Raw genomic sequence first — 27,274 nt, forward strand, 5'->3', positions numbered from 1 at the left:
CAACAGAGGAACTTTGTCAAGAGAGTTACAGGCCGTGCGCAATTTAAAAAGTTTGGGAAACACTGTTGTAGCGTGTCAATGTAGTGATCAGAGTCAGGCTACTTTTAACAAGGGAATCATTACAGTTTGACAAACAGCTGCGGTGAAGATTGGCCACTTATTTTATTGGCGGAGATGCAATGCGTTTCATTTGTCATCCGGCACATTTTTTTATTTTTAAAAGCTTTCAAAGTGCCAGAGTTTTGATGCGTGATAAATTGCATCTGTGGAATTCAGTACACCGGCTATCCGGTCTATTTTGGGAGTTTCGACTGCGGTGAGAAAAAAAGAAGCAGATTCTCACCACGGGGACACGAAATCTCCCTCAGGTAAGACTCGTAAACCACAAATGAATTCCAATTGCTTCTTCATTGCAGCGCCAAGATGTTTACAATGGCGCACGTCGGGAAAAAAGTGTGATTTATGCCTCGCTCTTGGCCATTTGTTTCCTTCTGCTGGATGCCCAGCGTTTAGGAATGCCAAAACCCGAGCGGAGCGAAACGCAATCGCAAGTGAAGTGATTCAGCGTAAAGGAGAACATAAAAGTTGTGTAGGTTCGACTTGTTGTATTAGCGAGATTCATGAAAGCGGCAACGGCCCGCGACAGCTGTTCATTTTTACATTCTCACGCCTGGACCGGCAGATTGCTTCTCTAATGAGCAACAGAGTGATAATGTGTCATGGCGGTAATATTGGGCGCCAACAATGAAATAATACATCAGCCTGTCACAGTGTCATGTTGCTGTGTTTGGCTGGCGAAGAACTGCTGCAATGTGATGGACTTTTAAACACAATGTACTGGAACTTCACGGTCCATTTAGTGCTTCATAAAGAGACGATAAAATAGTCCTATTAGGAAATATCCTCAATGCAATCGAAAATACTGTATTATAACCATCTAAAAAGTCGGGTAAGATGTGACGTGGGTTTTGATAGGTGTCTGATTTTATTAGATGGGACAGACCCCAAAATCTCCGTGTGTCGGAGAAGGGCTAAGCTAACCCGGGTTGCGCATTTAAGGCACTTCAGGTCCTTTTTTTTTCATACATCAAAAGATCTGTGAGTGTGTTGTCGTTGAGAGATGCTTTACGTATCAAGAAATGACAACTCAAGTTATTATAATCAACAAAGAAGCAACAATCCTCTTGAATGAACAATGCATATTTACCCAACTTTGGGTCCATATTAGAACTGTCACTATTGAATATTTTTAGAATTGAGTATTTTTTTTGCTTATTCCGTTGAGTATTTGATTGAATCGCAGAATAATTGGACTCGTTATCATTTTGCATTAAAGTGTATTCCAAAACTCTTTTCCCTCGAATGAGAATTTATTTACAAATTATGGTTGTTTATTTAGTACCGCTTGAACAAAAACAACGCTTAATAGCACACGAGAGGGATTGATGATGAACAAGGCAAAGCTTTAAAAATATGTAGTTTTCACAAAGCGCAAAACAAGAAAGACAACAAATCAAAATAATTAGTGTTAAAAGGCCACATTTGGATGATTTGGACAATCTTAAATCCAAACGATGATCCGATGCTTGGGGAAATTCCGCTATTTGTCTACCTACCGTGACCCCAACTACTTTAATATTTCACACCATATTTCTATATAGTTTCTCAAACATGGGTTGTCAACAATGAGATCATTCCAGATAAACTGTCAGGTATTTTTGATCTGCTTGTTTATGCACCAATGTGGGTTTCAAATATTCCCAAAAGGCCTTTAATTAGGCACCAAGGTCCCCCATGTTGTATTCTGAATAAATTTAATATGCTTTATGACACCAAATGGTCAGCGAATGCACTCAGGTTCATCCTTTTTTTTTTTGTTTTTTTGGTCAGTGCACGCTTTGCGTCCATTAAATCTGCATTCCAAAATCGCCGTTTGGCTAATAGTTATGGGACAATGAAACAACTTACCTGAAGCTCGGCTTCGCGGGGGAGCTGAACACGCAATGGCCGTTCATCTAATTTAAGTTTCTTTTCACTTTTCTCCCTAGAAGAGGACGTAGTGTCAAGGTTACAGGAAGTAGTTGCAAGTAAGCGTCATTTCAATATTTTTATTGAACAGAGACGACCAGTGGCGACCAGTTCAAGTCATCTGGAATAGCCTCCGATTCTCTGATTAGGGCAAAACTATAGGAAAAGAGTAAATATGAAATGTAATGACCTTACTAACTGAAAAAAATGACAACTCTTTTCACGCAAATCACTCCAGAGCTATAAATGTTCAAGTTTGTTAGGGGAATGTCTCTTTGTGATCATGAGCTCCATTACCGGGACTCTAATTAAAAAGGTTTGATTGCTTTTGTAGTCCTTAGTCAGAAATTTATGATCCTTAATATGTCCATCTGTCCTCTCTGTTAAAACTCTCCTGTGGCCACTTTTCAATGGAAATACCCTGTGCTCGCTGAGTGTGTGTCCTACTTAATACGGCACACTATCGCTATCAGCACTGAGTCACCACATTCGAAACGCTAAGGTTGTATACGGTGTGTTTATATATATATATATATATATATATATATATATATATATATATATATATATATATATATATATATATATATACAAAACAACAGATTTTGATGGGTCTGGGTTGTATTCAAAGATGCTTGTTTTTTAAAGTGAGCAATAATAGCCAATAGTTGTCAGAAAATATTACAACGTATGTGTTATACAAATTAAAGATTGTTACACAGTACGTACACATGAGACGTTTTAAGGTACTTAATGGAAATAAGTGCTTGACCTTAGTTGTGGCAATGGAGGTAATTCTTCAGCATTAACAGTTTAATGGCCCCATCACTCATTAACCAGCACATGAACCAAGCCGCGTGTTTAGGGTTTTACTGAACACATCGCCGGAGGAGCTCACGCTTCGGAAATCACCATGGAGACGGACCAACCATGACTGAGAGCCTTTTCTCTTCTGTCATTGTCTGTTTAGAAAAAGTGACAACGAAACACCTCAGTCTCCTGAACTGTGTTTCGTGTGTCCTTTCGCCATCCTTGACACAATAGACACAAACACTCACACAATTTTCTTTATTTGTCATCTTTGTGTCTCATTAGACAATCTTATCTATATTGTGAGTTGTATCAAGCTAAAAAAAAAGGCATGAATTCTCCATACTGTATGTGTAACTCTCCATACTGTATGTACAATAAGATATCTATCTATCTATCTATCTATCTATCTATCTATCTATCTATCTATCTATCTATCTATCTATCTGTCTGTCTGTCTGTCTGTCTGTCTGTCTGTCTGTCTGCCTGCCTGCCTGCCCTGCCTGCCTGCCTGCCTGCCTGTCTGTCTGTCTGTCTGTCTGTCTGTCTGTCTGTCTGTCTGCCTGTCCTTCCATTCATCCAACTATCTAGCTTCATACCTAAATCATTCCCATTATGAAGAACAATGGACATATTTGGTTAAAAAAAAAGTTGGTCAAGACAATAATGCATTGTAATTTATCTACATCAAAGTAGGCATCTTTTTGCCCGAATCAGCTTTTGAAGTCTTGCTTTTTACTGTCAGATTTCGGATGTGGATGATACTTTAAGGAGCTGCGACAATGTTCAGTTCACAACTGTGCAAGTTAAGTGAAAATAGCTTGAATTTGATAAAGTTTTTGCCTCCACCATACTTAATAATTTATGGTTGAAATGCATGTTTGTCGTTGCTCGATTGCTTCTTCGACTAAATGGAAACAGTGGTTGCTAATTGTTGTTTCAATACACCAGTAGACAATAGTTTATGGCCCTTGTGTGTAGAAAACAAATCCTCAAATGTTGTTTACGGGCCATCTTTTAGACCTTGTCCCTCAATCACGTATGGCGAGTGTGAACGTGGAGCCGTGCAAATACAGGCAGTTGTTTTGTGAAAGATGAGTGGCCGCTGCTAATGGCTTGGCCTTTTTCAGAGAACCACTCGAATGTATTCACTGTTTTCATGGCATTCAGATGAAATCAGTGAGCCCATCAATCTCTCCTCCACATCTTTCTTTTTTGTCATCCCACTCTAATCATCGGCGCCCGTTTTACTCTTCAAGCCTCATCGTGAATCGGTCACACGAACAGGTGGATAAAGCAGCCTTGGTTCAGAAACACAATAAGTTTGACATTTACGCCTTCATTAGACACAGAGTGGCATTTAAGTAAGTGAGTATTTTGTAGTAGTTGCAAAATATTAAAACCCAATGGACAAAATAAAGACAATTAAAAAGATAGCTTGCAAAATAGCTACACAAGAGCCCTAACTATGGATCCAGAATCAGGTGTTTTTGGTTGCAACGCAGCTGCAAACAAGACAACGAGCCCAGATCGTGTTGGGTGCTGAACATAAAAACAGCAAAACGCCACAAAACACAAAGAGGATACAAACACCACAAGAGGACGCCTGCATATGACTCGTGGCAGCATAAACACTAAAAAGTGTCCGGCCAATTCAGCAGGCTCCATCTTGCAGCCCAAACAATGCGATATATGCCATACAACTTGGGAAGTCTGCCACATTTTCAGAACAGGTTTCATTTTCTAAGCCCTAAAATCATCTAAATTTCATCATGCAAATTGCTGCAAATTGCTGCAGTTATGGACCAGAAGGCAATCTTACTGCTGGTTTATTTATTTTTCCAATTACAATAATTCTCTTGAAGCTATGGACAGGAAAATCGCAGCGAGACCGTTGCCACTTTATTCTGTCTCAATTTGAATATTGCTCATTAATAAATTTTCACTTTACCTTTTGTCACCTCGAAATTTTAACTCGAGATCTCATTGCCAGTGATTCACTGGGAAATCTGTGGAGCTTTACGCCTTTGCCCGCTCATGTGTGACACGCGACAACCACACGTGACCATTTGTCGCACTATTTCTTTTTTATTATGCTAAAATGATGAAAGACTCGCGGAAAACAATTGAAGTAGGCAACAGTAACAGCTAGCAAGTGCTGCAAGATGGCTCCATAAAACTCATTTGTCTGCTTTCTGACAATCGACGTACATTGCAGTGAGAAGCAGCGAGATTTTAAATTAGCCAGACTCTGTAGATACGGTGCAGACTCCTGCTGCCATACTTTTGCTGCTTTAGAGCATTAGAATCCCTGAAAATATGACAAATATTTTATAAAAATAACTTGATGGCATGCTCTGAAAAACCCCAGGTACATCATTCAAAATTGCTATGGTTGTAATGTATTATGCATATTGATTCTTTATAGCTCGAGAGAAATTGATTGAAAAATCGGGCCTACAATCTGCTGATGTGTTCAGAATGATCCGGCATTCAACCTCGACCATCTTGGGTCAGATATACATTTAAATCGGTTATGGTCTTATTTTGACAGAGCTGAATTTTTGCTGGAAAGAATCAAGTATTGATTTTACCTTTGAACTCAGCCAACTGGGCTATCTCGGATGAGCAACCCCTTGAAATTGATCCGTTTCTTTGACTTTGTCCAGCAGTAGCTAAATCTTCGCCTAAATGTTGGCAATCTGCAATTAGCAGGGAGGTTAAAAAAAAAGAACAACACAAATACTCTAATTAACCTGCATTTACATCTCACCAAATAAAAGAATTGTAAGCAACTTCTCGGGAGAGTATTTAAGGTGAACAATATACAGCGTTTTCTGCCGGAAGTTAGCAAACTAATCGTACAAGCTGCAAATAGACCTCAGGGAATGTTTACGTCTTTGTGGAAAATCAATGGACCTGCGCTTGCTTTATCGCAACTCAGCACTAGGGAAGAAAATGAAGATACACTTGCAGAGCCTTGTCATTATGAAGATGCATGCTGCAGGTTAAGTGCGTCTGGAGCAATGTTGATTATCACACATCAGTGGAGAAAAAACCTAACAAGAAAAAATAGGGCATTCGGCAAAGGGCATAAGACTAACGACCGTGATGGACAACGGGGAAAAGGAACGGCAAATTTATTGTTGTTTTTAAGCCGTGGGAGCATCTCATGGTGTGAAAACAGGAACTCAGAATATCTCATAAAAAAAAAAAAACATAAATAAGTAAATAGAAGAGTAAGTGTGCCTTCCTGTGTCAAACTGTAAACAATGGAGCAAAATCTTCCTGATTTTGATAATATAGGAAACCCAAAAAAGTCAATAAATCTTTAAAGAGATTAATTCTTTTTATTGTAGTTTTATCAAAATAAATACCATGTGCCTCATTAGAAGATAATCATATCATGTGAATTCTAAAAAAGGCCAAATTTGATCAAATATAACGAAAGACAATTTCATCATGATCGTTAGTGGGGCTCCTTGTTTTAGGATAATTTTCCGTTGGCCATAATGCAAGGTGAAAGTTTTATGATGCAAATTGCAATCATTTTTGGGATTCAAATCTTAAATCGCAGCGCATTATATACTAATCACTGTTCCAAATGTCTGAAGACATTTTGGCTCTGAATATCTCAAAAGCAAGTTAGGCACATAGAAACACGCCTGCCATATTCTGAACGTTTAATCTGGAGTTTTACGTGGATTGCTCAGGAACTCCTAACCTTTAATTAGAAATAACTGTGTTGTCTGTGACGCCGCAGGTTCCAAAACAGTGATCGCCAAACATAAAACCGGGATGCACAGTGGGATTGCTTAAATAGCAGCCGCCAAAAGAGCCCATCTGTTCATGTTGCTTTAGTTGTTCATATGCTATCATACTCACACCGAGGCTAAGCAATTTGAATGAATAGAATTCAGTGTTTGGTACCGGTGCATGAATTGTATTTATGCCAAAATATCAATATTTTAGCCCTTCAAATTGATCAAAGTGGCTTTCGCGAGTCTTAAATTTGACTTCCTTAACGTCAGGAGTTGTCGATAGTACAAAGGAGTAACACCCATAAAGTTCTTCTTTGAACTAGCAGAAAAGGTGAAGCAGAGGTAAGCAAGTGAAGAAAAAGTAGAGGCAAAAAATCCACAGTGACTTCTAGCTCCGCAGTACATTGTGCCCTGACATTGATTTTTTCTGGTTGTGTTCTGCGAAGAAATAACATATTCAAGTTGTGTCCTCTGTTGCCACAAGAGACTTTTTTTTTTTTTTTTTTTTTTTAGAAACAGCAAACCATTGGAAAGAACAAGGTTTGCTAAAGTGGCTGAAAGTAATTTGTGAACTCTGTCGTGATTGCGGTAAACAAACGTCTCTTTTCGCTCCGGCAGCGATGACGCCCAAGGACAGCAAAACAAAGGTGATGTGTAAATTGCGGGGCGGCCATTCCATATGGGAATGCCAAAGGTTGACTGCGTTATTTAAGTGGAAAAGCAGGTCTAATGCCATTTATTGAATGCTTTTTGCCCCTGTTTTGTTTTCCACCTATGACAGGTGCATTTGTCAGTTGTTGCGCGGATGCTACGGCATGGCGCTGCTATTATCTGACAGTTGTGCGCGTAAAAAACAACAATATTTACACTAATTTGCTGCATTCCGGGAGATGCTTTTAGAGTAGGGACAAGCATTAGATGTGAAGCGTTGTGCAGGTGGCGATTATCCCCGTGCTGCTGTTACGGCTTAGCAGAGTGAAACTTGACGGGAAATGCTTTTATATTTGCTTTGTTTTTAAAACACTGGATTAAGAGGATGAGCCAACACACAGGACTGATCATATACTGTATTTCATGTTTCAAATTGTACAAATAAAGATTAGTAGAGTAATCCCGGGGATATTCATAGGGTCACTACTCATGAACGCACCGATTCATGTTATTTGTTTATTTTTTGGGATTTATCATCAGATATTGGAGTATGCTTTTTTGGAGTGAGGCCTGAAGGGGTCGTTGTTCTGCAAGAAACTTGGAACGTCTTCAATACAACTTCAATTCTTCTGTAAAATTGACAGCATGGTTGCTGAAGGTGTCTCTTCGGTGAACTAGCGAAAACATCCAGTAATCCTCCCAGTTGGTTCTCCGAATGAAGTACTGAATGATTAATAAACCTGTAGTCCAAGTTCAGAATGGAGGTTAGTTCAGTCAGAGGTTGAATAATGTCAATGCTTTTAATCCTGAGGCGTGACGTGACTGTTTTCAAAATAAAATAGAGTTGATGGCTAAACTCACAGGGAGCTCAAAAGCGCACCTCCAAACGCTCGCTCAGTCATTCCCACTTGCCTTGAGAGATCACAGTCGGCGTGATGTGGAGAGAACAAATAAAAGCGAGGTAATCAACGGCTGTGTAAATAACATGGGGAAATAAAACCGTTTTTCCCGCGGTGCCAATTCCCCTCACAATCGCTCCCGAGGGAAAACGTCCAATGTAATTTATTCTGCAAGTGGCGGATCACTCCGGGAGAAATCGCTGCCTAATATTTCAAAACCTATCGTAACGGAGCAGATGTTTGCTGAGGGAAACAGCGGGAAGATTGTTGTTGGCGTAAAGGTCGAGTACATGGAGAGACAGACTCAAACGGATGGAAGCTGTCTGTGAAACACCCAAATGTACGTTTCAACATGAACTCGTCCTAGTTCATTATGACGACGCGGATCTGAAATGTCCGCTGGTCGACCTCATCCAATGGCGAAGGGTCAGCGCAATTTTTTCATCTCTGCTTTTCTTATTAGAAACCTTCTTCCGTCCACTGATGCATTTCCTATTTCGGACATGTTTTTCATGCCTGGCTGAGTTTCTTTTTTTTTTTTTTTTTTTTAATCCATCCATCAGAAATAATGATCTGTGCTGTGAGCATGCTTGGGCAAAAACATGTTTACTCGGATGACGTGTTTGTCCTCTAATGGGATGAGAAGTGTAAGAGTTGTCTCAAGCACATGAATTGAATCTACTAATATAGCAACATTATGCAAAGTGCATGCCGAGTAAACAGGCATCTACAGTAAACACTTGGAATACACTTGGAGTACACTTGGAATGATCAGTTGTTTGAGTTTTGTTCCGTCTAGCAACACCGACATCTACACCAACAATCTTATATACTTTTGGTGTTATGCCATTCACTTGATAAAATGTGGGTTATTTTGGCAAGTGAAAAATGTAACAACATGAAATAGTTGATTGAGAAGCCGTTAAGTCAGATTTGACCAAATTGTTACGAGTCACGAGTGTCTTCTACCCATTCATTTACAAAAAAAAAGTAGTGGTTAAGAATTCTTGTCACTGTAAGAGCGAAGAATTAAATTGTTCAAACAAAACAAGCATTCGCGCTCATCAACACCTCCAGATAACTTAAGATTCAATTGGCCATAATATTGCCGACAAACCTGCTAGATAATTCCACCGCGATATGGCACAAGTCTCTGGCGTTGACTGCTTGCTTCTAACGCTAATGCACTTCTGATGTCATTATGTCTAAGAGCCCAAGATCTCATCTCGGTCTTTTTAACATACAGGGTATCATCTATCAAATCTGCTGCAAGAATTACAAGGGGCAGCGATAGATAGACCAGTCACAAAAGATCAGGACATAATAAAAGCTCTAGTTTGTTTAGGTTTCTTTCTTTTCTTGTTTTTCTTATTTTTTTGGACACTTATTTGAAATGTACTTTCCAATGGAAATGAAGATAATGTGCTAAGCCTAAAATGCAAACATTTGAAAGTAGCTTGATGTGAAGTGCCAGACCTCGTCCAGCGATATTTCTACATTCGATAAACGTGAGACTCCTATTGTGTTGTGAACTAAAGACCTCCCTGTGAAACTACTTACTGTAAGTGTCGTTTAATAAAGCGGCTCATCGTTTGCGCTGTTCAGACACTTTCGTTATGTACACCTACGTAGTTCTTTCATTAGTGCCGTAGCCTCGTAAGAACAACAACAACCATAACTGTTATCGTTTAATTAGATTCCATGTTTGTCTCGAGACTTTAATTAAGATATCCCATTAAAGAGCTCCTTTTTTGTTTTGTTTCGTTCGGGTGCTCGGCCGCCTTTTTAAGGCGTTAGCACCAATTCTCCTGATAAGTTGCACAGAGATGGTCGACGCTGAAGTGGAAGCGCACAGCTAGCAACGCCTCTGTTTTACTCTCGCTATCATCAAAGTGAAAGAACAACGTTAAATCATCAGCTTTAATGTTTAAGCGGGAAGAAACGGCATTTCTCTCACAGGGAATTTTACATTCATTTGGCACTCTTGTTTTTATGGTCCATTGAGGCGCATGTAAGCAAAAACAATGATTAGGAGCTTCTTTTTATGGCCCCGCGTTAGAAAGGCAGAAACGTATGTTTTATTGGTTGTCCTATTTTGGCTGAGGAAAGACCTGAGACATCTTGTTTGAATGGAACAAAGATTAAAGATTATAAATTAAACAGAGGTTTTAGAGATAGGCGCGATGGTCAATCAGTCCATGTGTTGATGCATAAATAGATTAATGGAGCGCATTGCTTGGTTGCAACAATCGAATGAAGTATTGATTCACTTTCATTCAGGACGGGATTAATGATGATCCGGATTAACGTTTCAAGGTTAGAAACTACTCCAATTACCGGTTTTGCGCATCTGCCCAGTACAATGTAGTTATGCTGCACAAGAAAGCGCACTCGATTACTGACGTTTTTTTATATTGCATTCTTCTATATGTATGGCCAATAATGTTTTTTTTTTGCATAGATATTCACTACTTACTATTGAAAGCGTTAGCATAGGTGACCGTTCACATTGATTGTTATTTTGCCCATTCGTGACCAAGAAAAGCTTGTCAAAGAATTGACGTGATAAATGACATTTGGAGGTCCATCTATCCATTTCTGGAGGTGATTATCCTCACAAGGGTTGCAGGCTTGCTGGTGCCTATCCCAGCTGACTTCATATAGTCGGCGGGGTACACTCTCAACCAATAGCATGGCACACAGAGGCAAACAACCATTCACGCACCCAATCACACTTGAGAATAATTCAGTATGTCCAATTCCACCCGCCATGTTTTTGGAATGCGGGAGGAATCCGGATCCCGGAGAGAACCCCCACGGGCTTGGGGAGAATATGCAAACTACACGGAGGAAGTCCGGGGAGAGGTGGATTTGAACTCTGGTCCCCGAGCTATGAGACGGACATGCTATACACTGTGCCACACGCCGCCCCAAATGACATTTGACAATACTGAAAATTCTCACCTCACCTGCAAAGTAAAAGAAACGATCGTTTGGCTTTTAAGAGCACGAACGCAATAGATATTAGGTGTCGGATTTTAGCAGAGTCTGAGGCCAAACGTCACGTTTATTGCCATGTAAAGGGTAGTTACAAAGTTCAACCAGTTTCCTGTTAGACAGCCAGAATCGTTTTCATTTTAATATCCCACAAAGGATGGCCGGCGTAAAATGTCAAATCAATAGTTTAATTCCACTCCTCCGCATCACACTTTTTATCTAGTCATCATCAGACCTTTAGGGTTTCCGCGTCATCATATTTTTTGCGAAATACCACTCGGTTCTTGCACCGAGACCACGTGGAGCAGGTGCTCTTCTGAGCTTTGTTTAACGAAAGACGGAGCTTCAAACTTGACTCCATCACCCCGCTCTCGACCAACCGTGTCTTCCAAGAAACATATGAGGCCAATGTCGCATGCACCTGCTCCCGCCTCCTCTCCAGCGATGCAACAGGAGCTCCTTCGGCCTCCCGCGGCAGCCTACTTTCTTCTCTAACCTACTTAGGAAGCTTTTTTAAAGATCCCAAAGAAAGCCCTGTTCATTTCTGGTCTCATCTGGGGTGCACCAGTGAAGACAGCTGATTGGAAGGTTGGGACGTAAGCAGGGATAGACCGTCAGCGAGGGGTAGCCCAGTGGGGGAATTAGCGGAACGGAATTTTGGCACAGTAAAAAAAAAGATTCAACTTTTGCATTTCTACAGAAGTAGGAATCCAAATTCAGAATGATTATGACAGTGACAGGCATATTTTCGCGCACAGTCATCTGACCATAGCTTTTGCATGAGTCCACAGATAGGAGAATATACTCGAATTACTGGTAATTTGATAAAGATGCCCATCTCTAGGCATCGTCCAATCAGTTTTCACCCCAATAATGGAAGAAAATAGACATGCTCTTAGACTTGTTGCGATAGTCCAGGGGTAGAGAACTCCGGATTAGCCTGTTTTTGATGCGTCTCACATTCAATAAATCTGTTTGAAATGATCAGGGTCGTTATCGGGCTTCCACGGGGCTTGCTGTATTATTTGAACCGGGTGTGAATGGTGAGTAAGACATTGAAAAGAACCGGAGTTCGCTACCCCTGCGATAGTCCCTCAGTATATCCTGGGTTATGGTCAGAATCGTATATTTTGAAGGTGTGTTGTGCGGGGTGTTCAAACAGCTGCTTGGTGAGTTAAATTGTCTGCAGGCATCACTATGAAGTAATAAACCACTCAGCACATTCATACGCTGTCATGCTCCAAAGCATCTGAGGAAAAACTACTGACTCTCAATTTTCTTTCAGTTTTTCCTGCAAAAATCCTCTCCTGAGGGATATCATCGCTCATATGATCATATTTTAGTGGATCTATTTCCAGGGCACAAACAACTTACTACCCAAAAATGTGATGCTGACATGTCTCTGGGTATGTTAAAGTTGCTGTTTTGAATTTTGGAAAGTCTGAAAAGTTTTTGTTTAATGAGCCATCCGCTTGTTTTCACTCTAGGGGAATTGCTGTATAAAGGTCACCTGCCATTTTAAAAGGACCATCAATCACATCGGTTCTTATTTTATTTCCATGTGTTTGTCTTTTACCGGCTCTAATTTAAAAGTAGAAGTGCTTTGCTATTATATTGTTTGAAGTTTGTGCCAAGGTAGTGCTGCTTCTTTTTCGGCAAACGTCCTGCGTTGCCACCATCCTGTGGCCGATTTTCGTGGGGAACGCTTTTTTAATGAGCGGAGGAGCTTGACAGACAAAGGTAGCGCTTTAGCATTACTTGACGCATCTCAGAGCTGAGGAAATATGTTTACAGGGATACTATAGTAATTTAGACATTTTTAGCAGTAAAAAATATAGTTTTAATAACTGTAATCTGATAACTAAAGTATTTCATGTACGTTGATAACTTCAAACGTGTTTCCGCCAGTCGGCAACTGAAAATGACATCACATCCTCAAGGCTCAGGGAACAACCAATCTTGGCTCATCTTTTAAATATGTTCGGTCATGTGATGTTTACAAGCTGAGATGTGATTGGTCGTTACCTGAGACTCGCTCACATTGAATTTGGAAACATGTTTTTATAGGTATTACTGTAATTATTCATGAAAAATTATTTACCGGTAGTTAGAGTCATAACTATAGACAAAATATTAACTTTTTACTGCTGATTGATATGTTTAGTATTCCTTTTAAGTCCGAGGAACTTAATTTAGACAAAAAAATGGTTCTGTGATGTCACCTTTCTTGTGAGTTTCATTTTTTTGCAATTGTTCCCCTTGAACGAGAGAATTACGGGTGGAACTTTTTGACTTTGTGGTTCCTAAAAGTAAGTCAGTCATAAAACAATCAAATGCATCTGCTTCAGATTGAAAAGCTGCCTTTGACCTTGCAAAACATTGCTCCAAATTTACTGAATATTTCATCATGTCGGCATGTTCCGCACACATTAAAATGTTAACTGCTCAGCATGATAAATCCGTCCGCTATTCAGCGACACTAATTCTTACTTCACGTGGGGGATGGGATGCACGATGTTAAAAAAAAAAAAATGGAACGTTCTGCTTTGGCATACTTTGAAATCCATGGATTATTATGAGGCTTAACGTAATGTCTTTGTGCACATTACAAAAAAAAAATGCATTAGGAGCGCAGGACTTGGGTTGCAGCGTTAAGTTAAAAAAAGTTAAAAAAAAAAATTATCACAATTGTCACTGTAAAAAATCAACTTCCAATGTGTATTGGCAAAACTGGTTAATTTTATATGTTGAATGTAACTAATAATGCAACTTTGAATATAAGTTGTTTCTTCTTCTTCTTATACTGTACTTTTGAAAAATAATGATGATATTTTACTTTTTTAACTTGGTAGTGTTTGGTATGAAAAGGTCAATGAAGATGGAAAACTCAGGGGCAAAACAAACTGCCTTGCATGGGACATTTAGCTCCTTAAAGAGAATTATTTTTCCATCATATTTTATGCCATTCTGAGCCATTCAAAGACTCAATTGGTTCGTAAGCGTCAGATCACTACTGCTGCCTTACAACCAAATTGCAAGGAGAAATGAAGCATTTAACCCGATTTTATCAACATTAGCTTTGTTATAAGGGCCCCCCGCATTGAACTAGCGCAACCGATTGAATAATGAACTCATTAAAACGTCATTTAAACTTCAAGGCTGTTTCCTCATGTGCTCTTCTTGATTCTCGATGATGCCCATCTGGTGCGACGCATTTGAAGCTCCAGACAAATCGTTTTTTGTCATAGCAGCACTTGATGGGCAGATTGAACTATTACGACGTTAGTGCGACAAGACGTTTTTGATCAAATCTTCCAATTCGCTGGTTTTGCGGGTCAAAGGACTTTACATGTATGAAAGACACAGATAGCAAGGCAAACAACATTGCTTCTTTTTTCCTTATTTACAAATAAACACACACGAAATGTAGACCTATTGCTTGCTCATGTATTCTCACAGGAACCATTTTGAATGAGGCCAACGGAAAAAAAAAAAAAAAAAAAAGAGTTATCGGTCAGTTTGGAGAATGTCAGTCCACTTTACCGAAGAGCGGCCAAACAAAGCACGCAAAAGGGCAGCTATTTATGATCATTACGGGTAGTCTTAGCTTAGCAAATGCTCGAGACAAAATTGTATTTTGCTCTAAACTATTATTTCATACCCTCTGGAAATCCAGTCTAGCATCGTTTTAATGTCGAACTGTGACATTTGATCGTATTTCAATGGCAGAAAGCTCAATAGCCAATTATTGCTGATGGACAGATGGATGGAAAATATGCGTCGCTAAACCCGGTAATATAATAACATTTCCATGCATGTTTGCCATGTTTGTGGACGAATGCAATTTTCCCCCAAAATACAACTTCCCAACAACAACTTTGCAATATTTACATGCAGCGCAGCCTGTTTATTACTTTCATCTGTTTTAAAACAAAAACTACATGTCAACAAAAGTGAACATGAGTAATGGCGTGCTTGAGCATCAATCAAACGCGTGCGGGAGCAAAGCGGCGCCGCACACCACCTGCTGTATTGATATTCTTCCCGCCACAGAAAGGAGGGAATAGGCTGCAACTAAAAGGGGAGGTAAAGAAACAAAGTGGTCTGTTTTTACACCGGGGATATTAAAGCTGCTGCAGAAGTGAGCGCCATCCATCACGACTCGCGTTTAGATGCCAGGCCGAGGGCTTTAACGTCAACGCCGAGCTGCGCGCACTTCATTTGAAACGGTCAATGAGGCCACGCGGCCGATTGAGAGAGCAAGAACTGAACGACAGTCTGGAGCGAGAATTAAGACATTTGTCTTAGTCTCTTCTTATTTCTAGCCAAACTTTTCCCAAAGCGCACACATTGCGCTGTTAAATATTCAAACAGTTTTACAAGTTGCCAAGTACAGAAAGTCCATTTATCACCTCTACTGTCACGTGGCTTCTCACATTTTCAGATGGTCAAATGAAAAATCCTTTGAAAAACAAGCTAGGCTAACCGTTAGCTTATCTGGCAATGACAGCGAATCCTCACTTGTGAAAATTAGAGGAATTAAAAGTAAAACAAGAACTGTGCAGACGAGTCCAAGTATCAATAGAGTAGATACTGGAGTATATCAGTGTCACAGATACCAAAAAGTTTGTATTGGTCCTTAAAATGTATTTATTTTGGCTTCTCATGAGTCTCTCGTGTATTCCCATTTTAGTGGCGCGCATGAGAACCACTTGCAAGCCTTTGCCAGCTTTTCAGTGTTGTTCGATACTATTTTGAGCAGAGTTTCTTTATTTTCACATTTTCTTAATTCCATTTTCTGGTTTACCTGAGTTTTTTCATTTGTTCTTTTTTAATACAAGAACATTGTAGAATTTCAATAAAGAATCTGACAAGAAAATTAAATTGAAAACGATTCTTAAAAAGATAACGAATCTAAATAGTAAATGGATTTTGACTATAAATGAATTAAACGGGACAACACAAAGAACAAAATTAGCAACTAAAGTGAGTTTTCACGAATATATATAAAAAAAATTTAAAAAATACATGTGGCCATCTGATGACTTAGAGTCTAATAAAAACAGGATGTGAGCCAAATCAACTATAGTAAAATTATACTAATATTCTTAGCATAAATATCACAATGTTCTGATATGGTTCATTTTTAATTCTCTTTAAGGAGTAGTCACTCATTCGTGTAAGGAATAATTGATTACACACGTGTACCATCCCATCTAGTATTGAAAGTATTCTTGAGTAAAATGAATACTGTATGTTGTTGATATAAGGTTCAAGAGGTAAATTAACTAGTGTGTGTGTGCGTGTGTGTGTGTGAGTGATTGATGACTTGTGGGTCCAGTAACCCGGCTCCTTTATGTGTTTACAACGGATTTTCACGTTCTGGATTTCAAGTCATCAATCTTGCTGGAATAAATAAAAGGGACAAATTACAGCGTGAGCTCTTTACACCTGTCAAAGCAACAATAACAAACATTTCATCGTCCTTTGCTTGCCCTTGCGATGGCGATAGTTGATGATCTTCATCGCCGTCGTAACAAAGTGTGACTGCTGCATTCTTTCCGTCTCCCGGGAGTCGGACTGGATTGATTTCTTTGCTTTCACGGTGCCGCTTCTTCTCTCATACGATGTGATTTTCATCACATTATCTCTTTGGAGCATGCTGTTCTTTCCAAGTTTCTGACAAAGTCGATTTACATATTTTTTCGTTTCCGCGTTCGCTTTCCTATTTTTTGTCACACGCTTAATAATCTTCAAGATAAGATTGCACATCTTTTAGTTTACAATCATTTAGCTACAGAGACATGCTTTTGTTGCGTCAGTTTTGCATCATTTAGAACAGGGATGGGCAACTTCAATGATGTAGGGGGCCACCATTTTTTCATCAGCGTTAACATCGTACCGCACACTTCCTAACATTTGAAGTCTGCAATCGATACTACAAGGGAGCAGGTCAGTCCGTGAAGAGTGAAAATCCAGGATCATTAATAAATTTGTGTGTGTGTATGCCTGCGTTTTGGCAAAACCAGGCGTTTGTCGCAGAGATTAGTCCTGAGTTACTGACGAAAATATGAATTTTCAATACAGATTTTTGGTCTGAATAAAAACAACCTCTTAAGAGCTTGGCTTTCATTTTCCATCAGCCAAATGGTCCAAATTGTAATCGAAGATTAGCACCATTGCTAAGGTGTTGCTAGCGCCTCCCTGTGAAGTTGCCTTGAATGAGTTCCTCGTTTCGAAGGACGTTTCACAATTGAGTTATATCGATGGACAATGTAACCAATAAAAGTTGAAAACACCATGATGTGACCCTCCAGAAAGACAAATGGACGTACAGTCGTGAGGAATACATATAACCAATACGGATGTAAGTGCGACACATGTGACATGTGCAAGAGTTCAAGTAACTGTTAAACGGTACTCATTCATATAGTCTTTATCTTCTGTAAAATTGAGTAATACTCTTGTACTGCCGCACTAAAGAATTGAGACGTCTCAATTAACAGAATACTTATCTGTATTGCCATTAGATGGCTAAATCGACAACACCAAAAGAAACGGCGCAATGGCCATTTAATGTGTTCGATCCAAAAGACGTTTGTCTTTTCAGAGTTCATTCAGTCATCCCCACATGCTGATTTATACGTTTTCTCGAGTGTTGGCTATAAAAGACTGTGAAAAGAACTCCTACTGAATGAGTTAATTGACACAGTGATAAATATATTTTGGGGCTTGCTCCATGATTTAATGTAATGTGCTTGACAAAATAACTCTGTTTCCACTGTGAGTGTGCACAGAAAGGCAGGGCTCTACTCTCTCCATAATTTGCTATTATGAAGTTGAAGTTTAGAGAAGGCAGCAGACTGCGCAGGAGGAAGTCGATCCAATAATCCATTCCTCAGTACACTTTTCAGCATGGGGACTCAAGAGCTTTGGGGCTCGGGAAACAGTCCAACACCTGCCTACTTCTGGGACTGAGAAGTCTTACGGCGTCAGAACGGAGGTGGAGTAGGGATAAACACAGCATAATGCCTCAAAAGTCCAAATCAAAGCACAACATACACTGTTTTCACGTGAACATTTGGGTCGTCAACAGCTATTACCGCAGTCGTTTTGGTGCACGGTTCATTCATTTGGAGTCATCGGGCCCTTTAATAAGTCTGAACGCATCGAAATGCATTTTGTGCAACACATAATTACAATTTGATTTGGATTGCTGCTCCAGATTCTATTGTTCAAGCCAGTCTGTAGAGGGTGAAACTTCCACTAAGGCCATACTGTAAACAAAAGTCATGGTCAAACGTATCTCATCCTGTTATCCATGTCATTTGCAGGTACGGAGACATGGTGCCAAAGACCATTGCCGGAAAGATCTTTGGATCTATCTGTTCGCTCAGTGGCGTGCTCGTGATTGCCTTGCCCGTGCCCGTCATCGTTTCCAACTTCAGTCGCATCTACCACCAGAACCAGAGGGCAGACAAACGCCGTGCCCAGAAGGTAAGCGGTTGAATATTCTACGACAAGGGAGGCGAAGGGCAGGATTCAAGTTTGAACTTGTAGAATTTGTCCTCTTACACAATTTACTGTAGTTTTCGTACTATAAGGTGCTCTGGATTATAAGGTGTGGTCTCATTTTTGGATATTTCCATATACAGATTATTATAAGGCACACTATTGCACACCAAGAGAAATAAACAAGTACAGCAAATGAGTCAACCGTTAATTTCACATTTATACACAGCGCACACTAGATTTTAGAGCTTCTCTTCGTATGAGAGAACTTTCACTACTTAAGACTCAGCTGATTTTTTTTACTCAACAGTTTTAATGCTAAAAGGCCATGGACAATAAGTCGCGTGGGGTCCGTGACCAAAAATCATCAGTCACCAACAACATACGTACCGTAATACGGTATAGTCATTTCATTTACACCACATTTAGGATACACACATGAGGAAAAACATAAACATTCACTAGTCAGTGTAATACAGCCGTAAATGCTCTCAACACAGTAAAGTCACATTCCGCTCGCGTGTTGTAGTTAAAATAGACTTTTGTCCACTGTCACCAAGGGGAAAAAAAGGCGACATTTAGACCAAATATAACGCCGCGGGATGGAACGGCTTTTTCTTTCACAACATCATACATTTCAATTTCATCCCTTCTTCGCATTCCATTCACGCTTAATGTCGCCGTCCATTTCAATTTCACCCTTGGTTACGACCCAAAAGCAAGCTTGAGGTAACTGGCAACAAAATATTGTTGAGAAGAGGAGTTCAAGAGGGAAACGTAAGACTGAAGGATGGCGGAGAAAAAAAGAGCACTTATGGCGTGCTAGCAAGTTTACTTCTTTGATGTGCATCTCCATTGACTCCACCCCCAAATACTGTGAGCTATCCACTCACTGCTCTCACCTGCTGAGCCTGAGCTTTTCCACAGTGCTACTTAAGAGATGCGCTACGCAAAGAGTTGCTTCACTGCAAACGAACCGAGGAGCATGACGTATTTAAGTGTTGTGATAATGCCTGCTCGTCTCATGTAAACAAATACTCAAATGAGAAATAATAATAAACAGTTGCGGTGGAACCTCAGCTTGGCAAAGTTTGAAGCCATATTTCCCATAAGGAATCATGTAAATTCAATGAAATTTGTTCCAGATCTTCAAAATGATAAACAAACAAAAAAATAGACTCTTGTTGGAAGATGTCGTAGAGCAGGGGTGTCAAACTCATTTTTATTGTGGGCCACATTGAAGTTATAGTTTCTGTCAGAGGGCCGGAATACATCTAAAAATAGTCTAAAAAAGTCAGTCATTACTTAAATTTTAACGTACCCCTGATTTTCTCTAAAATCCTGAAAATTTAGGACTTAAAAATAGAAAAACGTGTCTAATAAACGCTGTTTTTCGCTTATTTACATCCTTACCTAGTTTTGAAATCAGAGGCTGGTAAAAACTGTTCAAAAGATAGATCTGGAACGGATTTTTTTTGTGTTTTTTTGTTTTTTGTTTTAAAGACACCTGCAAGTTTAGCGAGAAACTTGAAATCATTTGGCGGGCCACATAAAATGATGTGTCGGGCCGGTTCTGGCCCTTTGGGCCTTGAGTTTGACACCTGTGTCGTAGAGGTAAGAAGAATGAGGAGTACATGACATCAGCAATTTTTATTTTTTTATTTTCTTCACCAATATGAAGCGTATCGTTGATGGAGCTTCCGTTGGTTGCAAATTTAGCTGACACACTCAATACATAGCACAAATAACATTAGATTCCATGTTCAGACGAACGTGTGGTGAGATTCACTCAACGAGAAAAGAAGGAGACGTCACACATGGGCTACGTTCTTTCGGCGCCGTATTCCTGGAAATGAACGGGAGTCGTGCGGTTTTCCTCCAAAAGCCGAGCGGTTGCATGAAAACTGGGACAAAGTTTTGTTCAAAATAAAGTCATTGAAAACTGCCCGAAACTAGGGCATGTGAAAAATAAGATTCCATCATTTGTGAACGTGTCCATTCATTTTCTATTGTGGGTAGAGCATTCAGCATGAAGTATAACTGCGTTTTAAAACCTCCTTTCAGGGTTGTACTTTTGTCACTCATTTCAAATCTTTCGATTTTTTTCAACCAAGATCAATTCAGGTTAACTTTCAAAGTTTGAAAAGATTCGAAACAACAATAAGACAAGCCTTATTAGCTAACGTTACCTGACAGAGGGATAAAAAAAGACAGTCATCATTAGCAAACGTCTACTGTAGATGCTGACAACGTTCATTCAGAAGGCAAATGCAAATTAAATTTGTAGGCATTCAGGTTCATACGAGCATTTATTCCAGGATGTTATTCTCATTAAATTCAAACTTATTCTTGTTATTTATGACACCTTTACAGTTAAAATTGCATCCTCATTTTCACAAATTTACAACCTCAAATGTTATGACTTTTTTCAATTTGTTTTTCTTCGTCAAAACTGAATTTTAGTATTTCCAGAAAACATGGTACAAATATGACCACCAACTGACATAGCCTAGCTTATACCCGCATAAAGCAAAGGCGTCCATTGTCAATAGTTGCAAAAACTATGCTTAAGCAACCAGAAAAAAACTGTAATAGCCTTTTTCTCACATTCTGACTTTACCAACTTTTTCCCTCCAGTTCGGTCCTAACACTCTTTCCATTGGCCAATACAGAGGTTTTTCTCTAAACCTCCTGCCAAACGACGTCGATTTTGACCAAGCTTGACCTCGGACAAAGTCGGAGCTCAGTCAACTCAACTCAACCTCCATTAGGACCCAATCCGCCGTCAAAAGAGTGACAGATACTCGCAAGCCCGACCAATCGCAATCGACTTCCTGCCGGATCAGAGTGGGTTATTCCCTCACATTCTTCCTCCCGGTGTCAAGCGCAACCTTTGATCGACCGAGACGAGCACGAGGCAGCATTCTCGCCGTCAAACTCATTCTCTCATTAGCTCAACGCAACAGAGAACGGGCGCGCTCCCTTTTACACGCCAGGCGCAAAAACCCCATCGTCACATAGCCGCGTAAGAATCCGCGGCTGCAATTTCCAAAAGTTACCCGCCTAATTCTGCCAGATTATGAATGACGCCAGGTCTGCCTTATTGGGCCCGCGTGAGGAGCAGAACCCAGTGGAGGAGATGGCTCACTTTTACAAGCGCTCCAGGCGGCTTCATATCCTTCACAGCTGCCCTAATATCCTCTTCATTTGAGCAAATTTCATTCCGATATCATCTCTCTCTCATTCTGCGTCATCCTCGATCGCCCTCCCTCTGCTGAGTTATCACATCCATCTTACCGAGGGGCTGACTCATCTATTTTAGGACGACGCCTCCCTCTAGACAGCGAGAGAGATAGAATTTAAAGTGCTGAACTCCAGTTGCGTTTTTTTTTTTTTTACCCTCTTTAAAGCTGCGACTAAAATGCAGGACGCAAACGAGCGTGTGGGTAAAGCAACTTTAGAGGATTGATGTCACGGGATAGCTTGTTTTCATATAACAAACAGATACAATGTTTACGATGGTACTGTCATACTCTATGAGAAGAATATGTTATCATTCCAGTGACTGTTTTTTTTCTTCTGATTGTGAATTAAATATGGCCAAGAAGAGTTTCCCATGAAAATATTTTATGACTTCAGCTCTCTGGTTTTAATGCTGGTTAATCATTTAGATTTGTTAGCTGAAAAAAAAGCCACATTTTTAATCATTTCTTCATCAAAATGCCGCCGCAAGGGTTAGGGTCCTGGATAAATACAGAAGGTTGTGTCGGGAAGGATATACGACATAAAACTTCAAATATGCGAAGCAAACCTATGACTTACGACGATAGGCTTAGTTGGAGGCGGATGATTTGCTGAGGCAACCTCTAAAGGGAAAAGCCGAAAGGAGAACAAAAAGAATTTACAAATGAAACCCTATTAATTTCTGTAAGGCTGTATGGTAATCCTGCTCAGGGATTCGTCAGTCCCGATATTCAAAGTTTTGAGCTGTACTTTCATTCAAACATTTAATATCATTAGTTCTGTGCCATATGGACAGAATTTTATGTCAAAATACAGGTTATTTTATATGCCGATAATATATAACCTGATATAGTACTTTTCATTCAAATGACATGACATGAATGGCACTTGCTCTTCTGTCTGTCAATATATATGGAAAACAGTCAAAAAAGGAGTCAAGTATAAGGAATAAACTCACCATAATTCAAAAAAATGTGCTTAAAGTAACATTCAAGTCATTTTAAGTATTGTTAAATCTTTTTTTTTTTAAACTGTCCTCTGTTTTGTCTTTTTTTCATGTCTTCAAATATGATTTAGGCGACCATGCTTCTCAACTAAATCCAGCTTGAGTTGGAAGCTCTCCATTACATGAAGCTGAAGTGACTTTTGTTAAGATGCCGGGGACATGTCTGACGCGGTCTTCTTCCTTTATTCTGTGTCTAGAAAGCTCGAATGGCCCGTATACGTTTAGCCAAGTCCGGCAGCGCCAATGCCTTCCTGCAGAGTAAACGCAACGGTCTCCTAAACGAGCTGCTGGAGCTGACGGTGAGGGACCTCGGACTCTTCGAATACCAACAGCCAAGTCGATTCGTGAGGAAGTTTTGTCAAAAGCGGTGCTCATTTTTTTTTAACCACCGAAACCGCGTGTTGAATATCGCGCAACGATGCATGTCCGCTTATTGTTTGACATCGGACTGATGTTCTACACTTTAAAACAGCACCGTAATTAGAATATACGTTCACTTGTGTGCAAGGATAGAACTGAATGACAGGTATTTAAAAAATATATATCAGGGCTACAAGAGTGAAGCGTCATATTCAGAACAAAAGTCATTACATTACGAATTGAGAAATAAGACATATTGTTGCAAAATTCAAGTTGTGACAAGAATTTGAGAAGAATGAAGTTGTAATCTTACAAAAAATGGAGTTGTGTTAGGAAAATAATATCGTTGGATTACAAGAATTAGGCTGTAGCATTACGACCTTTAAATCGTAACAGAAATGAGTCCTGCTTGAGAATTTAACCGTCCTTCAAAACAAGGACGATGACGTCATAACGTTTTGAGATGAAGTCCTAAAGCCGTTACTTTGCGAGAATACGCTACAAAAATGAAGAAACATTCCAAGAGTAACGTCGTAACATTACGAGAATGAAGTCCGACGAAGGCTCGACTGTTACGAGAACGCGGTTGTAATATTATGAGGATCGCGTTGTATAAAAAGGAAGAATCCACCCTGCGCCAGGATGTCTTTATTAAAAACGGACAAATAATATTTCAGTTTGAGAGATTAATGACACTGGTCCCTGTCTAAAAGCAATTCATTATTGCAGTCCACTAAACAGCATTACTTCGCGCACACAATCTCACATTTCTACCCGCCCCCAAAATGACAATTACGGACTTAATTATCAAAAGAACAGTTGAAAAGTCCTTCCCAAGGCTATAAAGAGCAAAAGAGTCGGAATGATTGCCTTCTCAGGGCGGAGGTGATAAGAGAGAAATCACACACGCGGTACTTTTCACACTTGTCTGCCGTCCAACATTTGATTTAAGCCTTGCCTGCGAAAAAGACTTTAAAAAAGTTTCAGACTGAAACTTTTATCCGGCTTGTTTTGTTGCTCCCGGTCATAATTAAATACCGTGTGCATGAAAGGAGTGTGCAGGAGGTGAACGGCGTACAAAGGAGGCCACAAAAGAAATATATTTACAGTCCTAGGAAAATATAGTTGCCTTTTGAGGGGAGGAAAAAGTGGCTATTTTTTCAGTCCAAAAATATCTACATTTTTTTCCCCACAAAAAGTTGGATCTTATACTCAGTATGTGAACAATTAAAACGTTGCAACAAAAAAGACCGCTCATAAAAAACAAAACTCTTTGTACTGTATTGTTAGCCTTATAGACTATATAATGATAGTCAATGTTATCTTGCTGTTACGATATCATTCCACCCCCCACCCCCAAAACAAACACACAAGCACAAAAATTTACATATTTGCAGTATTTCATGAAGTATTTGTGTGTAGATCGATTGTGTGTAGATAGAATATGACAAATGACATGCTATCAAGTTAACAAATAAGTAATTTTCAGGGGGAAACAAGTTTTTTGTTGCGGTAATGTGGAGGACAAACAAGTAAACGTTCAATTTTAAGTTGCGATTATGCCACTGGGCTAATATAGTGCTTTTTTTTAAGGTTAAAAAGTTTTCCCTCCTATGAAAGGATATTTTTGATCTAAATATGGACAGTTTCTCTGGAAAGAAACAACAGTATTTGTGTATACCTATTCTCTTAAGATTACAAAAAGATTGTCCATTCAATCCATTTCCATCCATTTTCTATGGCCTCAGTAGGGTCGCTGGCTTGCTGGTGCCTATCCAAGCCGTCCAACCCTGAACTGGTTGCCAGCCAACCGCAGGGCACACAAAGACGAACAACCGTCACAAACACAATCGTACCTAAGGACAATTTGGAATTTGCATGTTTTTGGAATGTGGGAGGAAGCCGGAGAGCCGAGAGAGGACCCGCACAGGCACAGGGAGAACATGCAAACTCCACACAGGAAGCGCTAATTGAACTCGGGACTCTGAACTGTGAGGCGGACGTGCTAACCGCTCTTTCACTATGCTGCCCATGTCTATTCCGTGTATAATATAAAAAAGGAACTTTTTTTTTTCCCCTTTGGTAAAAACACAACTTCAGCTTCATAAGGCTAACTTCAGTTCATGAATTACATTTGATTTTTGTACAAAAACAACATGTTAATTCTTTCCAGTGTGGCTCTCATACTCCCTAACAATGGAACAAGGGAGGGTGACCATCATAAAAAATGACTCGTAGTCCTTCAAAGAGAAACAAGACCCCATGTGGTTCAGCATGGATAGGATATAAAATATATATTTTTCACTTTCATGCTGAGACGAGACAAGATCAATAACAATCTTGAGCTCAGCTTGAAAGTTGAAATGTGTGTTGCGGGGGTTAAAGCTAGTTGAAGGTTCACGGCAGCCAACGTGGGGGTGCTACTAATCCTCAGAGCTGCTTCTTCGGCGGCTGTGCAAACTTTTTCTGCTTTTTGCCTGTCAAAATCACTAACAATACACTCCGGCGTAGAAAAAAACAGAGCCGCGCACAAGTAAAAATATGCTAACCTCTGGAATATCGATTCGTGGCGTGAACTCACCGGACACCACGTTCCAAAGAAAGACCTTGAAAATCTCAATGTCAAACTTCAAATTTTGCATTCACGTATCAATCTGCTCATTTGATTATCGCGTCATGCTTCATTTCATTCATCCTTCTTCTTCCGGCGCCGTTACGATGTATCCGTTAACGCCGGCACGTGGCTCATATCCTTCCATTTCCTCAAATCCATTTGGATCTAATCGAATCGGGAGTCGACGCCGGCGCTTGAGCATTACCATATAAATGCCATCTGCGAGTGGCCCTCGGCAAATCTGCCGCTAGGCCGCCGGCGAGTCAAATTACGGCGGCGCGGCGGCGGCTGCTGTCAAGTCGGCCGGTGGTCGTCAAGTGATATGTGACGCTTTTCCCCCTCGCTTAAATTAACTGTCGCATCCCGGTTTCCCATTAAGATTTTTATTTGTTTCGACGGAGTTTATTAGCGGCTCACTTCGGGCGCATTATCATATACGGCACCTTCTTGGAAAAGTCTGTCCGCTTCGATCTCGGACCTTACGTTTTCATTCTGTTCCATTAGTTCTGGCCCATGACCTTCTTTCATTACGTTTCTTCAATTTATCATCGATCGGTCAAATCCGAATCGGCAGGATTTCTTCGCAGTTTTACCCACATTTAATAAGGGCAATGCAAATGGGAATAACACTGAGGAATAACTTAATATGTTTAATAAATTAGCATCAGCTATCTGTCTTGTCTATGGGAATTCAGTTTGGTAATCGGAGCAGATCTATAGGATAAGTTTGTCTTTAAAGTCTTGCGAGAGACAGCTTAAATTAGTCGGTTTCAAAATAAAATGGCAGACTTCCTATAGATTTTCAGTTGTGGCTTTTCTTGAGATTTTTTTTGTGTGCATACATTAAGGATCAATTATAGCGTTCGTCTTGATAAAGTGAAACTTTTACCTGGAAATGCCAATGAAAATGTTGTCTCTGAAAGACAGTTAGAAACAGCCACAATACACTATGACAGCCAAAATGACAGACATCTTGTGTTTTTTTTTTCAGGCATGGCTTCTTTAGACTTGTAGTGCCTCTACTCACGACAGACCTGCCAATCATTGCTCATGTTTCGAAGTGAAACTGTCTTTTAGAGAGAAATTTAGAAAAGAATAGTCCCTAGACGATTTAATCTTTGAAGAACTGCCAAAATGACACAAATATTCTCGCTACTAAACTAAAACGGCTCAGCAGCATATTACTGATTTTATAAGAGGCCGCAAGCCAGTGAACATAAATGTGTGCATCTCTGATACAAATCAATTAATACATATACTACATAACATACAGAAGATTTAAAAAATACACGCATAAATGTACAGGTTGAGCTTGACTGAGGACACAGAGCTGCAGTGACTCTTGCTAGGTTCATTGCAAGACGCTAAACAGGAAACACTTAACGCAACAACA

General features: G+C 39.9%; 1 protein-coding gene across 2 annotated transcripts in view; it reads left to right on the plus strand.

Moving 5' to 3' along the window:
- LOC148419419 (A-type voltage-gated potassium channel KCND3-like) overlaps positions 1 to 27,274 on the plus strand; it is a 43,073-nt gene that overhangs the window by 13,423 nt on the left and 2,376 nt on the right. The window contains exons 3-4 of one of the 2 annotated variants that reach the window (XM_088424364.1): positions 18,481 to 18,643; positions 23,105 to 23,206. In XM_088424364.1, the coding sequence (XP_088280490.1) occupies positions 18,481 to 18,643; positions 23,105 to 23,206 (265 nt within the window). The remainder of the gene's footprint in view (positions 1 to 18,480; positions 18,644 to 23,104; positions 23,207 to 27,274) is intronic. The other variant, XM_088424365.1, reaches the window with a different exon arrangement.

The sequence above is a fragment of the Hippichthys cyanospilos genome, chromosome 9 (genome assembly GCF_059441005.1).
Source record: "Hippichthys cyanospilos isolate Australia breed blue-spotted pipefish chromosome 9, RoL_Hcya_1.0, whole genome shotgun sequence".
In the NCBI taxonomy this organism is placed as follows: Eukaryota; Metazoa; Chordata; class Actinopteri; order Syngnathiformes; family Syngnathidae; genus Hippichthys; species Hippichthys cyanospilos.